A 17,901-nucleotide genomic window follows, 5' to 3' on the forward strand; every position below is an offset into this window, starting at 1 on the left:
AAACTTTCCTGTGGTTCTCCTGAAACTAGACATGCAATCACTGGAAAAGAACTTGCTACAGGGAGGGAAACGTGATTGACAAGTTTTTGGGGGGCCTTTGACTGCATTTGCAATTATTTTATTTCTTAGGCAAGATTATGAGGACATTAAAGTCCACTATATGATCTTATATAACTTTTGGTATGTCCAAAAAAAATGCACTGTTTAAAAAGAAAGACAGGAAGGAAGGGAGGGAGGAAGGGAGGAAACAAGAAAAGAAAAAAGGAAGGAAAGAAGGAAGGAAGGAAGGAGGGGAGCAAGCACCGTCTCCCTACTGCTGTAGACAGTTGACAAGATGTCTCACATTCCACCCTTCACACCAACAGGGCTTTGGACCTGTGTAGACTGCCTCTGTGGCCCTCTTGGTGTCCCTACAACAAACCAGTCTGAAGAAAGAGGTGCGGCTATGGAACCGCTATCAAGACTCCCTCTGGAATGTGGAGACAGCATCCAGAGAAGACAGCTGGAACCTTCAATAGCCCAGTGTTCCATTTATGCCAGGAGCTACTCCTACTCTTAAGTCCAAAACAGAAAGCCAGTCTGAAAGATATGACCACGCCCATTTATAACAGCAAAACTGAGGATCAGAGAGGCCAAAAATTAGTCCCAAGTAGCCTAGAAGACAGGGGGTGCACATGCTGTGCTGCCTGGGTGTGAAATGCCCACTATGTGGAATTTCATTACATGCTTTCCACGTTTTTCAGTTTTACTGACAACTTATAGCATCTTGAGATTGGACAAGCACATTTTCTGAATCGATGACTACAACAGTGATAAGTATTCTCACCCACCCGCCTCCTGAGTCTGGAGTCACCTTTGCCCTTTTTCCTTGACTGCTCATATTCATCTCTCATCACTTGTCTGTTACGTCTCAGGTTTCCTCTTTCTTCTCTATCCTTGTGAGTGCACCTCACGCTCTCCCTGCTGAATCACTGTAAAAGGTCTGCCATTTGACAGCTGTCCCTCTCCTCCACATGTTGAACCCAGGACACCAGACCCCCCTTTGTGTGTGTTTTGGTGCCACCGGCTGAGGACCACAGCCAACCAGCAACCCTGCTCTGCTGCTCACCCACTAGTAGATTTTTCCTTTCAGTGGAGAAGGGTTTCCTAATAAGAGTTCTTTTATCATTCTTTTTATTTTGTATCATCAAATCTGAAATGTACTGTAACAGACTTTCAATGGAGCTTTTTGAACCAAGTATTTGTACTTGCGTTGTGTCATCAAATGCTCACACACCCTGTAGGATGAAGAGCCCAGCAGCACCGACTCACCCAGTGCCAGAGCTGGCTTTTTCCTCCCGGTGCCAACTGACAAATTCCTTTCACTGGAGCCAGCTGTGTCCCACCATCCTCCTTGGCATGAGGAAGAGGGAGGGACACGGGCTTGGGAACAGCACTATGGAGTCTGTGGCAACAACCCACAGACATCAGAGGCCCTACCCAGACACTGGAGGACTAGATGGAGAGAGGAGGAAGATGCGGGAACTGTGAGGAGTGGGATGGGCAGGCTTTGGTAACTACATGGGCCTGACAAACTGGGGAGATGGGGCAGTCGAGGGTGACTTGGACACATGTCTCTGAGCCTGATGACAGGAAGCACAGCATTGCCCAATGTGAATGGTGACCCTGGATTGTGAAATCAGGGCCCTATTATCATTGACAGATATTCAGAGAGCTGGGAAGATAAAACAGGCCTAGCACAGAGCTGGGGGTGTAGGACAGCTGGAAGGGCCTGGCCCACGTGGGGAGGACCCTACCTAGGCCCCTCTGGTTTCATGCGTCCAGTAGTCTCTGAGGTTCTGTTTCCTAAGGGTTTTAAAGCATCTAACAGGGAAGGAAGATCCAGAAGAGAGGCTGAAGTGGGTTCCTCCGGCTTGCCTGACAGCAGCAGCAGGCAGGTTGAGATGAGATAACATGAAGACCTCAGACAAGAGACAAATGACGGACCTGGAATTACCAGAATGTTCAAGGTGTTGATGGGGGAGGTGTGGAAGTCTATTGGTGACCAGAATTCAGACCCGCTGATCATGGCCTCTGTGTCCTTCCTTCCGGCAACCCGTCCATTCATTGAGCGTCTGCTCTGTGCCAGGCACCTGGCTACGGAGGTACTAAGACCAAGCCCCTGACAGAGAAACGTTGGGCTGAGACAGAGCTGCAATGTGACCCTGGATGAATGACATCCGTGCACTAGGTCAAAGAGACCCTTGGCGGGAGCAGGGAGCAGAAGTTAAAAGCGGGCAGAGGGCCCTAGTCAGGACTGGATAGTACAGGGTTTACGAACATGAGATGCTTTGGCTCTAGAAAGAGGGCAGGATCAGGACAGGTCCTGGATGCGGACTCTCAACCTCACTACACCGGTCACAGCAGAGGGCACAACGTCAGGGAGATGAGGCCCCCCTACCCCCCAGGTCCCCCCCACCCTCCACCCCCGCCTCCTGTGCCTGTCCTAGCGTGGACAGGACCCAGAAACGAACTGCACGCCCCGGGGTAGCCGCTGCCACAATACCCTTCTTTCCACATCCCGCCTCACTTTCGAACGGTGCTCCCAGAGGGCGTGTGGCTCTCACTCAGGCGGGGCCTGGATGTATCTACACGTCACTGAAGTCACGAGTCTTGCCAACCTGTGGGAAGGTTTGCTTATTGGCTCCGATTCGCCCCTCCCGCTGACACCATGCTGACGCAATGTCAAAGATAAGAAAACAGGCTGCCACAGTCCCAAAAAGCAAATATCCTCAACACCCCGCGTCCTGCAGGACGTCCCAGCGCCCCGGGAAACACACCGAGTAATTCCTGATGCCTCTGCCAGGTTTCAGCCAGCGGCGGCGGGAACTAGGAGCGCTCCCTGACCTCACCGGGCAGCGCGGGCCGAGCGCACCGGCCGCCTCGGGCGCCCGGGCGGGGCGCGCCCCAGGTCCCAGGCCGGCGCGAGGAGCCAGGCCTCGGCTCCGGGGCCCCAGGACCCTTGTCTTCGTCGTCTTCGGTGTCCTGCTGCCGGTGAGTCCGGAAGGCGCGCCTGGTGGCCGGGAAGGAGCAGGGGGAGAGGGGGGACACGGCCGGGTGCCTGCCCGAGGCATGTCCAGGCAGATCGAACAGTGGGCAGAGTCCGGAGAAGAGCGGCACCTACCTGGGGGGAGAGGAGAAGAGCTGGCGCCGGCTGCCCCTCCCCCGCCCCGTCCTTGGCTGGCCTAGGGGTAAATTCCAGAATAGTTGGAAACTCCCGGGCAAGCGCAGGCTATCTTTTCTTTCATTCTTTTTACTGTTTTTTTTTTTTTTTGAGGAAGATTGGCCCTGTGCTAATATCTGTTGCCAATCTGCCTCTTTTTTTTTTCTTGTTTCTCGCGGAAGCCCCAGTACATAGTTGTGTATCACAGTTCTAGAGCTGTAGCTCTTCTATATGGGACGCCGCCTCAGGCTTGATGAGCGGTGCGTAAGTCCGCGCCCAGGATCCGAACTGGCGAACCCCTGTCCGCTGGGGCGGGGGGGGGGGGGGGGGGGGGGGGCTGTTTTTCCTTTTTACACTTACGTTTAAATTCTAAAACGTACTTATCCGAAGTCGGTTAAACCGCAGCCCGCGAAGAGACCACTCTGCTGCCTTCCCCACGTTTGGGTTCTGACCCCCGTGTGTGCGCGGGGAGCAGTTTCCTAGCTTTCTTCTAGTCACGTTCCTGCGCACAGAAAAGTCTCTGTGTAAACAGCCATTCATCGCTTAGTCAGGGATCCAGACCGTGCCCCATTCTTCAGAAGGGGTGTGAAGCTTTCCAAGCACAAACTGGTACTGCCATCCTCAAAAAACTCCATGTGGAAAACTGCATACTTCCTGAAAAAGCTCCATGTGGAAAACTGTGTACTTCGGCGTAGGGTTGATGAAACTCTGGCCCATCCCACTTTTCAGGTTCCTTAGGTGTTTAAAAAACAAAAATTAAATGCCAAATCAACATTGCAGATATCATGAAGTTTAAAATATTTTCATGTAACAAATTAATTTAAAATTCGGAGGGCCAGCCCCATGGCTTAGTGGTTGAGTGTGTGCTCCATTGCTGGCGGCCTGGGTTTGGATGCTGGGCGCGCACTGATGCACTGCTTCTCCGGCCATGCTGGGGCCGCGTCCCACATCCGGCAACTAGAAGGATGTGCAACTATGGCATACGACTGTCTACTGGGGCTTTGAGGAGAAAAAAAACGAGGAGGATTAGCAATAGATGTTAGCTCAGAGCTGGTCTTCCTCAGCAAAAAAAAAAAAAAAAAAAATTCGGAGAAGCAATAACATTTATAATCACAAAATAATCACAGAATTTATTTTTAACATTTTAGTTTGCATTATGTGAGACCCATGTTTAAGGCTACTTTCTGAATGGCTCACTTGAATCAGGTCGGTGTGTCTCTGGGTGAATGTGAGGATACCTGTGTAGACAGGTAAAAAATCTGAATTTTATGGTTTGGGGAACGTGAGACCTAGGCCTCTGACATCCCAAACTCCTCTTCTCATCCCTTCTCAACTCTTGCCTTTATTTTATGCATTTTCAGTCATGATCCCTTTTGTTATATCGTGAAACTAGTGACAAATTCCATTATTTGTTTTATGTCAGTACATGTAGAGTTATCTTATTCTTTTTAACAACAGCATGGTATTTTATTGTATGGGTAAAGCACATATGGGTGAACCAGTTTATTTTACTCTTGTCTCACGAATATCTTCTTAGATTATATCCGGTTTTTGTTTTTGCTAACTCCACAGCACTGAGTATATGCCCTTGTATGTGCCATATTCCATGTGTGCTGTGGGGTGGCTCCCTAGAAGTGGAATTGCTGTGTCAGCGGGTCAGATAATTTTGTAGTTTTGTGTAGATAATGACCAGCTGTCCCCCAGAAGAAGGCTGTACCATTTTACACTCACACTGAGTCCACAGGTACTCCTCTCTCCTCACACCCTCACTACACTGAACTTTAACTCTTTGCTAGTCAAGAGATAAAGAATGGTGCACCACAGAGTTGTGGTTCTGCTTCGTTGGTGCTCTTAGAGATTTCAACGATCCATGAGGTTTCTGAGACTGGGAGCAGGTGACCAGGAGACCCGGATTAGGCTGCAGGGGAGGGCGGCAGGGGGACTGGAATCCCAGCTCTGCCCTTGAGCTGTGTCACCTGGGGCCAGTTACCACCGCAGCCCTGCCTGTAATGAGATGGGGCCCATGTGCTCGGGCTGTTGGAAGGGTGACATCAGATGGGGCCCAGTGCTGAGCCCTCTCCTGGCCCCAGGTCCTTGTCTGCAGTGCTGGTATGGCCCCATTTCAGGTCCCTCTCTATCAAAGTAGGAGCTGTGAGGCTCAGAGGCTCAGAGGCTGAGTCAGGCTGTGTGAGTCCTGCTGTGGGAGCTGGAGACAGCGGGCCTGCTCGACTCCTTTCCAGCTTTGGGCCCCTGGTGTGGCCCCCGCTTCCTCCCGTGTGAAGTGGGGAGAAGTCTGCAGGGCCCTTTGTGAACCCCTGAGAGCCGTGGGGGCGCCGTGGGAGGCTGTGTGGGAGGACAGATCCCATCCTCGGGTGGTGTCCACCACTGTGGTGCTGGGAGGGCCACAGGGCACATGGTGTCCAGCCCAGCAGTGGCTGCCACCTGCTCGTGTTGGCACCTTGGTCTCGGCTCCCTGTGGTGGAGGCAGGAGCTTCTGAAGAACAGGGAGGAGAGCAATGCTGGAGGAGGTCGTGGAGGAACGCAGAGGAGCCCAAATGTCAAGTGATGACCATAATGACATTGCAGGGCCACAGGCCTGGCATCCTCAAATGACTCAGTTGTCCCTGTGCTGAGGGCCCCGCACAGGCGCAGTCTGAGGAGTGAGCAGGAAACGCATCAGTCCCTGTGGCTGCAGGTGGCTGGTCACCCAGCGCCTGCTGAGAAGGCCTCAGTCCCGGTTCTTGGACCACTTTCCCTTAGCCAGGGATGGAAGAGGAGCAGGGCTCTGCCTTCCAGGTGAGGGAGGGGGCCTGGGGGCAGTAACGTGCACTGAGCATGAGCTGTTGGGCAGCTTGTGTCCTGCACTGAGCATCCGTTATTCAGTGTAATTTTCCTAACAACACAGGGAGTTTGGTATGGTTTTCACCTGTGTTTCATATGGAGAAAATGAGACTCAGTAGGAATGGGTCTCCAGCATTTTAGGCCTGATCTCCTTTATAATATCAGCTCTATTTTGGCCTGGGAACAGCATCTCCCGCCATTCCTGTTCAGTTGTATGTGAGAAATGGGGAAGGGAGAGAGGATCTGCCTTGTGCCTAACACCCCAGGGTGCTAACACTTTAGACGACCACCTCGGACCTTTGCGGGAGGTGAGATAATTACAGCTTGCAGATGAGAAACTGCAGCTCAGAGAGGGCAAGTGTCTCGGCTGGGATTCACCTCCAGTCTGTAGAGAGGGACTGAGAGGGAGGGGGGAAATAGGAATGACTACTTTTACAAGTAAGACACAGGGACAATTTCAGTATTAAAGTGGAAGAATTTCGTTATTAGGTCATTGGAGTTTAGTTCACTCTTAAGGGTTGGTTAACAGTAAACTTCTGGTAACTAGCCAACACCGTCTTCTGCGGTCTGTCTGCTCTGGTGGATGGGAACATGGACATTTCCCAGCCCTGGTGAGCCTCGGTCCTTGTCCAGCCTGCTGATTTCCAGTGGTCTCTTCTCAGCCTGGGTGGGTCCCTCTCGTGTGTGCACAGATCAGCTCTCACCCAGACCCTGGACGGGCCCCTCTGCACGTCTCCAGAGCCCTCTCTGTGCAGCTTCTCCTTCCCCAGTTCTCTGCGCTGCATTTGGCCTCTTGGACTCCTCTCCGTGCCTCCTCAGCAGAGGCCCAGAGCTTCCAGTGCCCCCTCCCTGAGCTGCAGCCTGGAAACTGTGGGCAGTTTCCTGCAGTACGCCAAGGCCAGCACTGGGCTCCCCTTCTGTTTGTTGGTGGGGGGCCACTGTTATTGACCCCCCAAGGAGTTGATGAGCCCTTCACTCGGAGTGTCTGGGCCCTGGGGGAGATAAATTTCCTCTGACAGAGGTGAAGCCCCAGGTTATGGTATAGGTGGATGGTGGATGTGGTTTTGATTGAAATCAGCTTTGTGAGTAATGATTGTACTAACCACATCTTGTGCTTAAATACAGCACTTACCGTGGGCCAAGCTCTGTTCTCAGCACTTCATAGACATAAGGAACTCATTTAATTCTCACAACAATGCCGAGATGTAGGAACTATGATTATCTTTGTTCTCTGATGAGCAGTGTGAGACACAGATAAATTTGGTGACTTGCTGAAGGTCACCCAGTGGTCTGGTGGAGGGGCAGGCAGGCCAGTGAACAGCCTCAGGGGCAGCAGCACCAAAGGTTGGGTCACTGGGTCCCCTGCTGACCCAGTGCAGCATTTGGTGCTCGTCTATGAGGCCTGTGCTCGGCCAGCACAAGGTCACTGCTGGAGGGTCCCTGAGAGGTCATTTAGTACCACCCCTTATTTCAAAAAAGGTAACATGAGTTTAGAGAGGAGGGGAAGTGACTTTCCCAGGATCATGCAGCTGCTTAGTGGCTGGCCCTGGACAAGAAGCCAGATGACTTGATTTTCAGTTCAGTTTCCTACTACAGTTAAAAAAAAAAACTCATAAACCTCAGAGGCATATCTCAGGCCACAGGACAACCTTGAGGTCAGATCTGATACTGATGTATTAGCCTGTGAATCACCCCTAAGTTTAAGATAAACAGTGTAGCTTTCAGGGTGTGTTAACCTAGAGAAGAAAAAGGAGATTGAGTTAATTTTTGGTGAGGAAATCGTAGGGAGTATGAGGATCGGACTTGGCTCCAGAACAGTCTAATGCTTGCGTCATTTCTGGGGAGGAGCCAGGGAAGGAAAGCCCCCAGCTAATGACTCATTTCTGGGATGAGGCAGGCTCAGCAGTCCACGCAGGACAGGAACCAGAACATACCGCCTCCTTCCTTTTCGTTTTCCTTCTCTCCTTTGACCACGCTGCTTGAGTGCCGCACTGTCTCATTCCCTCTGTCTCTCTGTCTGTCTCGCTCTCTCGTACGCGCACACACACGTGCACACACACACGTGGACCAACACAGCCTCTCAGATCTGGCCACACCCTCGGTCCCTCAAGCAGAGGTGACCACACACTGGAAAGCCTCTATCCCCCCACTTGGTTTTGTCCCCTCCCCCCTTTTACTTGGACGCCATTCCTGTCAGTGACCCTGTCCATGCGGACTCTTCCCTCTATGTCCACCAGTGTCCCTGCCACCCGTGGCATTTGTCACCTCTGCCTGATCAGCCCCTCCAGGCTATTTTCACCTTTGTTGACCTTGGGGTTATCTGTGTCTCTGGCTCAGCTCCCTGTGACTGGGAACTGTCCTGGGGAAAGGAAGGGCCATGTCTTGTCCCTGACGCTCTCCAGGGCCTTGTGCAGTGTCACCACCCAGGCTCCAGCCCTGCCCTTCCTGAGTGAGTGGATAACTTGGGTTCTAAGATGCCTGGACTAATGCTGATATGATTTCCTCATCCTTTCTAGAGTGTATTTAATGTGAGTGGTGGGAAATATGACAGGCAGGTTGAGAACAGAGGTAGCTAAATATAATACTGAGGAATTACCCAGGTCCATAGGCTCCTAGAGCCTGGTGTCAAGTCTTTACTGGGTGGGCCCTGGGCAAATCAGCTCACTTATAGGTAAGTGTTTGCCCAGGGGATGGTGGATTAGATGTGTGAACTCTGTCAACTTAAAAATCAAATTCACTTTCTATTTTACCCTCAAAATGACTCTATTCAGGAATAGCCAAAAGAATTGCATTGGGAATGTGCCTCTATGGTGAACCATAGGCAAATTCGGAAAACAAAGAAGAGGAGTTTGCTTTAATAGAAAAAGGGGGAATAGGTAGGGGCTGTTAAAGGAAGGTCCACTGGGGGAAAGTAACAGTTCAGGGTGGCCATGGCTTCTCATTGGCTGGGCTGTAGCATTTCTCATTGGCTGGGCTGTTGCCAGAGAGATATCTTCCTTCAGTAATAACTAGTTTTATTTCATGTCTCTTCTTGTTTGGAGTAATTGACAATGTATGATAGGGCATGAGAGCTCCCCCTACAGGCCTTCCCAATTCTAATTTCGTTAAGGTTTCTTTTATTAATTTCCACAACTCAGACATGGCCTGAGCAGCATTTGGCACATGGACTAGTGGTTAGGTTGCATGGTTAGGTTCTGTCAGCCTGAAAGAGGAAAGTGGCAGCAGATCTGGATCTGAGGCAGATGATCATGATAACACAAGGCAGGCGATGCGATGGGCTTGGTAAGAGGAGGGAAAAGGATTCAAGGTGGATTCTAGGTTCCTAACTTGGGAGCTGGCAGAGGTCATTAACAAAACTAAAGAGTAAATGGGGAGAAAAGTGTTTAATAATTAAACAACAGACATCAACATCATGGTGGAGTGAGCTCTCCTCATAGACTCTCCCTCGACAAGATACAACAAAAACCACATTCGCATACCAACAAAAGATACTCACACAACACAAAAAAACCTCTGAGAGACCCACACAGCCACACATCTGAGAGTGGATGTGTTGGAGCCCCTGGAGGAAGCGAGGAGAGATAAGGAGAAATCCTCCCCCTCCCATTTCCATCGGCAACTCCGGGTCCACATGGATCCCAGAAAGAGGGGTGGGAGGGGGTGCCCTCAGCCGGAAAACCGTCCTTCTCCAAGTTTTCAAATAGCCTGTGGGAAATTCCCATACAGAGGAGAGGGAACTGTTGCAGGGATGCCATTGACATCTGAGTACCCCAGGAAAGCAGATAACGAGGGAAGAATGAGTAGCTCCCCAGGATCACGCAGGCGAAAGAGAGCCCCTCCCCCCAACACACCTGGCGCTTCAGCACAACCCATCAGCCAGAGTGCCCACAGATCACAGTGGGCTCAGAATGCACAGCTCTTGACCCCCACCCAGTGGTGGCAGGTGGAAACTGCGACCAGATATTTTTAGGATGAGGAAAAACAAGCCAACATCAGCAGGCACACTGCAAAAATATATTAAATCTCCAGACCAGAAGGAAAATGACAACCACCCAGAAATAAACCCTGAAGGCACGGAAATTTATAACCTAAGAGACAGAGAATTCAAAATAGATATCATAAAAAAGCTCAACAAATTACAAGATATCACAGATAGACATTTCAATGAAATCAGGAATTTCTTCACAAAAGAGATTGAAACCATAAAGAAAAACCAATCAGTAATGTTGGAGATAAAAAACACAATGGAGGAGATACAGGAAAATCTGGAATCTTTAAAGAACAGAGCTGACAATATGGAGTAAAGAATTGGCATTATTGAGAATAGGAATGCAGAAATGCTCCAGATAGGGGAGGAGAGAAAACTAAGACTAAAAAGAAATGAAGAAGTTCTCCAAGAAATATCCAACTCAATTAGGAAATGCAACATAAGGATTATAGGTATTCCTGAGGGAGAAGAGAGGGAAAAAGGAACAGAGAGCTTATTCAAGGAAATAATAGCCGAGAACTTCCCAAATCTGGGGAAGGAGCTGGACATACCAGTGAATGAAGCCAATAGGTTGCCTAAATATATCAACATGAAAATACCCTCTCCAAGGCATATAGTAGTAAAGCTGGGAAAAGTCAGTGACAAAAAAACAATATTAAGGGCAGCTAGATAAAAACAAAAAATAACGTATAAAGGAATTCCCATCAGGCTTTCAGCAGATTTCTCAACAGAAACTTTACAGGCTAAGAGAGACTGGAATGATATATTCAAAATTCTGAAAGACAAAAACTTTCAGCCAAGAATACTCTATCCAGCAAAAATATCCTTCCAGTATGTTGGAGAAATAATAACTTTCCCAGATAAACAAAAGCTAAGGGAGTTCATGGCCACGAGACCCCCACTACAAGAAATGCTCAAGAAGGCCCTCATGCCTGAAGAAAAGAGAAAGGGGATACAAAACTTCAAGTAAGGAGAAAAATAGGTAGACAAAATCAGAAAAATTGCAGCTCTCTATCAGAATAGGTTAGCAAGCACTTAATTATAAAAATCAAAGATTAAGGGAAATAAAACACCAAAAATGAATATAACCTCATCACTTTAAACACGCACTCACAACACAAGATGGAATCAGCTGTGACAATAATAACTTAGAAGAGGAAGTGGAAAGGGATTGAATCGGCTTAGTCTAAGGAAATAAGAGGTCATCAGGTAATGGACTATCTCATCCATGAGATTTTTTATACAAACCTCAAGGTAACCACTAAACAAATAATCAGAACAGACTCACATATGATAAATAAAGAGAAAACTAAAAGAGACATCATACAGAACTACCAAACTACCAATCCAAAATACATGGGATGAGAAACAAAAGAAATGCAAAAAAAACTGGAAAATGAGCGAAAAAATAGCAACATTAAGCCCTCATATATTGATAAGCACTCTAAATGTAAGTGGATTGAATTCTCCAGTCAAAAGACACAGAGTGGCAGGATGGATTAAAAAGCAAGACCCAACAATATGCTGCCTCCAGGAAACACATCTCAGCTCAAAAGACAAACACAGGCTCAGAGTGAAAGTATGGAAGGCAATACTCCAAGCTAATGGCAAACAAAAGAAAGCAGGTGTTGCCATACTTATATCAGACAAAGTAGGCTTCAAGATAAAACAGGTAATGAGAGACAAAGAGGGGCAATATATAATGAAAAAAGGGACACTCCACCAAGAAGACATATCAATTATAAATATATGTGCACCCAACACAGGAGCACCAAAGTACATAAAGCAGCTATTAACAAACCTAAAAGGAGATATTAACAACAACACAATAATAGTAGGAGATCGTAACACCCCACTTACATCAGTGGATAGATTATCCAGACAAAAAGTCAATAAGGAAATAGTGGACTTAAATGAAAAACTAGATGAGATGGACTTAGGCATATACAGAGCACCCTATCCAAAAACAGCAGACTACACATTCTTCTCAAGCACGCAGGGAACATTCTCAGAGATAGACCATATGTTGGACAACAAAGCAAGCCTCTATAAATTTAAGACTGAAATCATAATAAGCATCTTTTCTGACCATAATGCTGTGAAACTAGAAATCAACTACAGGAAAATAAGTGGGAAAGTGACCAAGATGTGGAGATTAAACAACATGCTACTGAACAACAAATGGATCATCAAAGAAATTAAAGGAGAAATCAAAAACTGTCTGGAGACAAATGAAAATGAAAATACGCCATACCAACTCATATGGGATGCACAGAAAGCAGTCCTTAGAGGAAAACTCATAGCAATACAGGCCCACCTTAACAAACAAGAAAAAGCCCAAATAAGCAACCTCAAACTACACCTAACAGAACTAGAAAAAGAAGAACAAACAAAGCCCAAATTCAGTAGAAGGAGAGAAATAATAAAAATTAGAGCAAAAATAAGTGAAATTGAAACCAAAAAACCAGTAGAGAGGATCAATGAAACAAAGAGTTGGTTCTTTGAGAAGATAAACAAAATTGACAAACCCTTAGCCAGACTCACTGAGAAAAAAAGAGAGAAGACTAAAATAAATAAAATTAGATATGAAAGAGGAGAAATTACAATGGATACCACAGAAATACAAAGAATTATAAGAGAATACTATGAAAAACTATATGCCAATAAATTGGACAATCTAGAAGAAGTGGATAAATTCTTAGACTCATACAATCTCCCAAAATTGAACCAAGAAGAAATAGAGAATCTGAATAGACAGTCACAAGTAAAGAGATTGAAACAGTAATCAAAAACCCAAAAAATAAAAATCCAGGGCCAGATGGCTTCTCTGGAGAATTTTACCAAACATTCAAAGAAGACTGAATACCTATCCTTCTCAAACTATTCCAAAAAATAGAGGAAGATGGAACACTTCCTAACACATTCTAGGAGGCCAAGATCACCCCGATACCAAAGCCAGACAAGGACAATACAAAGAAGAAAAATTACAGGCCACTGATGAACATAGGTGGAAAAATCCTAAACAAAATATTGGCAAATCAAATATAGTAATATGTTAAAAAGATCATACACCATGACCAAGTGGGATTTATACCAGGGACACAGAGATGGTTCAACATCCGCAAATCAGTCAACGTGATACACTACATTAACAAAATGAGGAATAAAAACCACATGATCATCTCAATAGATGCAGAGAAGGCATTTAACAAGATCCAACATCCATTTATGATAAAAATTCTCAAATAAATGGGTATAGAAGGAAAGTACCTTAACATAATAAAGGCCATATATGACAAACCCACAGCCAACATCATACTCAACAGGGAAAGTCTGAAAGCCATTCCTCTGAGAACAGGAACAAGACAAGGGTGCCCACTCTTGCCATTCTTATTCAATATAGTACTGCAGGTTTTGGCCAGAGCAATTAGGCAAGAAAAAGGAATAAAAGGAATCCAAATAGGCAACAAAAAAGTGAAACTCTCACTATTTGCAGATGACATGATCTTATATATAGAAAACCCTAGAGAATCCATTGGAAAACTATTAGAAATAATCAACAACTACAGCAAAGTTGCGGGCTACAAAATCAACTTAACAAAAATCAGTTGCATTTCTATATGCTAATAACAAACTAACAGAAAGAGAATTCAAAAAGATAATCCCATTTACAATCGCAACAAAAAGAATAAAATATCTAGGAATAAATTTAACCAAGGAGGTGAAAGACCTATACACTGAAAACTATAAGACATTATTGAAAGAAATCAATGGTGACATAAAGAAATGAAAAAATATTGCATGCACATGGATTGGAAGAATAAACATACTACCTAAAGCAATCTACAGATTCAATGCAATCTCAATCAGAATCCCAATGACGTTCTTCATGGAAATAGAACAAAGAATACTAAGATTCATATGGGGCAACAAAAGGTCCCGAACAGCTAAAGCAATCCTGAGAAAAAAGAACAAAGCTGGAGGCATCACAATCCCAGTCTTCAAAATATGCTACAAAGTGATAGTAATCAAAACAGCATGGTACTGGTACAAAAACAGACACACAGATCAATGGAACAGAGTTGAAAGCCCAGAAATAAACCCATACATCTATGGACAGCTAGTTTTCAACAAAGGAGCTAAGAACATGTAATGGAGAAAGGAAAGTCTCTTCAATAAATGGTGCTTGGAAAACTGGACAGCCACATGCAGAAGAATGAGGGTAGACCATCTTCTTTCACCATACACAAAAATTAACTCAAAATGGTTAAAGACCTGAAGGTGAGACCTGAAACTATAAAACTCCTGGAAGAAAATATAGGCAGTACACTATTTGACATCGGTCATAAAGGGATCTTTTTGGATTGCACATCTACTCAGACACGGAAAACAAAAGAAAAAGTAAACAAGTGGGACTTCATCAGATTAAACAGCTGAAAACCAGGCACATGAAACCAGGATCAAAATGAATAGACAACCCACCAGCTGGGAGAAAATATGGTGCAAATTGTATATCTGACAAGGGGTTAATCTCCATAATATATAAAGAACACACACAATTGAACAACAAAAAACAAACAACCTCATCAAAAAATGGGCAGAGGATATGAACAGATACTTTCTCAAGGAAGATATACAGATGGCCAGCAGGCACATGAAAAGATGTTCAACATCACTAATCATCAGGGAAATGCAAATCAAAATTACACTAAGATATCACCTTACACCCATTAGAATGGCTATAATCACCAAGATAGAAAACAACAAATGTTGGAGAGGCTATGGAGAAACAGGAACCCTCCTTCACTGCTGGAGGGAATGCAAACTGGTGCAGCCTCTATGAAAAACAGTATGGAGATTCCTCAAAAAATTAAAAATAGAAATACCCTATCATCCAGCTATCCCACTACTGGGAATCTATCCAATGAACCTGAAATCAACAATCCAGAGAGGCTTATGCACCCCTATGTTCATTGCAGTATTATTCACTATAGCCAAGAAGTGGAAACAACCCCAGTGTCCCTCAACTGATGATTGGATAAAGAAGATGTGGTATACATATACAATGGAATACTATTCAGCCATAAAAAAGACAAAATTGTCCCATTTGCAACAACATGGATGGACCTGGAGGGTATTACGTTGAGTGAAATAAGCCAGAGAGACAAAGACTGCGTGATTTCACTCATACGTGGAATATAAACTAACACACGGACAGAGAGAACTGTTTGGTGGTTATCAGGGGTAAAGGGGTTGCGGGGTAGTCACAGGACGGAAGGGAGGCATTTATATGGTGACTGACAAACAATAACGTACAACTAAAATTTCACAATGTTATAAACTATTAAGACATCAATAAAAAGAATTTAACAACACACAATTAAAGTGGGATTCTAAAAAATATTTCATTAATATTAAACTTTGCAGAGAAGGAGGAACAGGAAAAAAATGGACTGGACAAACAGAAAATAAATGGTAAAATTATAGATCTATTTCAGCCTTATCACCAAATCAGTATAATTCAAAAGTAGAAATGGCTAGAATGAATGAAAAAGCAAGACCCAACTATATACTGTCAATAAGGGATGCAATTTAGAGGCAAGACACAGGTATATTGAAGGTAAGGAGATGGAAAAAAAGTACATCCAAGTAGTAAACCTAAGGAAACTTCTGTTATCTTAACATCAGATGAAATTGATTTAGGGCGAAGAATATTCCCAGAGACAAGGAGTGACCTTTTGTGGTGTTAAAGGGTTAATTCATCAGTAAGTCGTAATAATCATCAGTGCGTGTGTGCCTAATAATAGAACTTCAAAATGCATGAAGCAAACCTGTACAGGATTAAATGGAGGTCTTAGCACACCTTTCTCAGCAACTGATAAAATGATTAGATGAATACAACTCAGTAAAGTCATGAGAGATCCAAACACTGTCAACCATCCCGACTTAATTGGCGTTCGTAGAGCAGACGTGCAGACATGCTATGTCTACTGAAGACTCATTCTATGCTGGAGAAATAGTCGCCTTTTGGGATGATGTTTTGCATTCGGATTACCAAAGGAAGGGCACGAGGGACTTTTCTGTGGTAATGCTGTGTTCTATGATCTACATAGAGGATTTGTGTTACACCCGTGTGTGAACTGGTAAACTCGTTGAATGGTACACTTAGAAAATATGCATTTCACTGTTTGTGGGTGTTCATTGTACAAATCTTTAAATTCTACTGAGTGTGTAAAAATTTCATAATCAAATGTTCAGGGAAAGAGTCGATGAGAGAGGGAGCCAGTAAACACAGGAGGGAATAGCGTTGTGAGAGCAGAGAAAGGAGACTGACATTGCCTGGACTCAGAGGAGGCCCAGCCTGGACAAGGGAGGCTCACGTGTCCCTCACGTGAGGGACACGTGAGCTTTGCTGTCAGCAAATGCCTGACCAGCCGTTATGTGGAAGAAAGCTGCGTTTTATCTTGTTTAGATACAGTCGGTTGAACTGAGCTCAAAAAAATGTTTTTGTTCTGACTTGCTTTCTTAATTTAACTTTTTATTTTAAAACACTCTCAATATTACAGAAAAGTTGCAAAAACTATAGAAAAGCTTTTCTCTAAACCATCTGAAAACTAGATAATAACATGATGAGCATCATTCCTCAACGCTTTAGTGTGTGCTCCCTACAAACAAGAACATTCTCCCTGGTAACATCAAACAATAACGTCAATACATTACGATTACCTAATTCTCAGACCCCATTCAGATTTCTCCAATTGTTCTTAGGTCAACTGTAGCTCAGAGATCATGATACAAATCACTGTATTGTCACTTTTCTGTGACTCTGGTATTTGGTGGGACACTGATAGGTTCTATTAGGGTCAGCTTGTCAGGCACCTTTAAAATTTTTTTCAATTAAAATATAAATTTTTAAAAAAATTTTTTTAATTTTTAAATTTTAAATATACATCAAATAAAATTTACCACTTTTCAGTGTACAGTTCAGTTGTATTAACTGCCTTCACATTGTTGTGCCACCAGTTTCTCGAGCTATATTCATTTTGCAAAACTGAAACTCTATACCCGTTAAACAACTTCCAGTTCCCCCCTCTACCCAGCCCGTGGCAACCCACATTCTACTTTCTGTCTCTATGAATTTGACTACTCCAGGTGCCTCATATGAGTGGAATGCTACAGTATTTCTTTTTGTGATTGGCATATTTCATTTAGCATAATGTCCTCCAGGCTCATCCATGTTGTAGCATGTGTCAGAATTTCCTTCATTTTTAAAGTGAATACTATTCCATTGTATGGATATACTGCGTTTTGTTTATCCATTCATCCGTCCATAGGCACTTCAGTCACTCCCACGTTTTGGCTATTGTGAATAATGCTTCTATGAACATGGGTGTACAAATATCTTTGAGTGCACGATTTCAATACTTTTGTTTATATACCCAGGAGTGGAATTGCTGGATCATATGGTAATCCTTTTTTAATTTTTTGAGAAACCACCGGACTGTTTTCCATAGCAGCTGCATCATTTTACATTTCCATCAACAGTGCACAAGGCTTCCAGTTTCTCCACATCCTTGCCAACACTTATTTTCTTTCTTTCCTTTTTTTCTTTCTTTTTTGATAGTAGCCATCCCAATGAGTGTAAGGTGGTATTCCTATGTGGTTTGAGTTGCATTGAAGGTCTTCCTGGATGTTATTATTGATTTCCACTTTAATATCATTGAGATCAGAGAATATATGTGATATGATTTCACTCCTTTTGAATGTATTTGGACTTTATAGCCCAGAATAGCATCTATCTTGGTGAAAGTACCATGTTCATAGAAGAGAATGAGTCTTCAGTAGATGTTGCACGTCTGCTCTGAACGTC

General features: G+C 44.7%; 1 protein-coding gene across 2 annotated transcripts in view; it reads left to right on the forward strand.

The window, feature by feature from the left end:
• Nucleotides 1-2,755: 2,755 nt before the first annotated feature.
• The window catches only part of LOC131411548 (tumor necrosis factor receptor superfamily member 10A-like), a 48,116-nt gene continuing 32,970 nt past the window's right edge, over nt 2,756-17,901 (forward strand). For both annotated transcript variants that reach the window (XM_058550525.1, XM_058550526.1), the window contains exon 1: nt 2,756-3,033. In XM_058550525.1, coding sequence (XP_058406508.1) covers nt 2,833-3,033 — 201 coding nt within the window. In that variant the 5' untranslated portion in view covers nt 2,756-2,832. The remainder of the gene's footprint in view (nt 3,034-17,901) is intronic.

This window comes from Diceros bicornis, chromosome 11 (assembly GCF_020826845.1).
Source record: "Diceros bicornis minor isolate mBicDic1 chromosome 11, mDicBic1.mat.cur, whole genome shotgun sequence".
Lineage (NCBI taxonomy): Eukaryota > Metazoa > Chordata > Mammalia > Perissodactyla > Rhinocerotidae > Diceros > Diceros bicornis.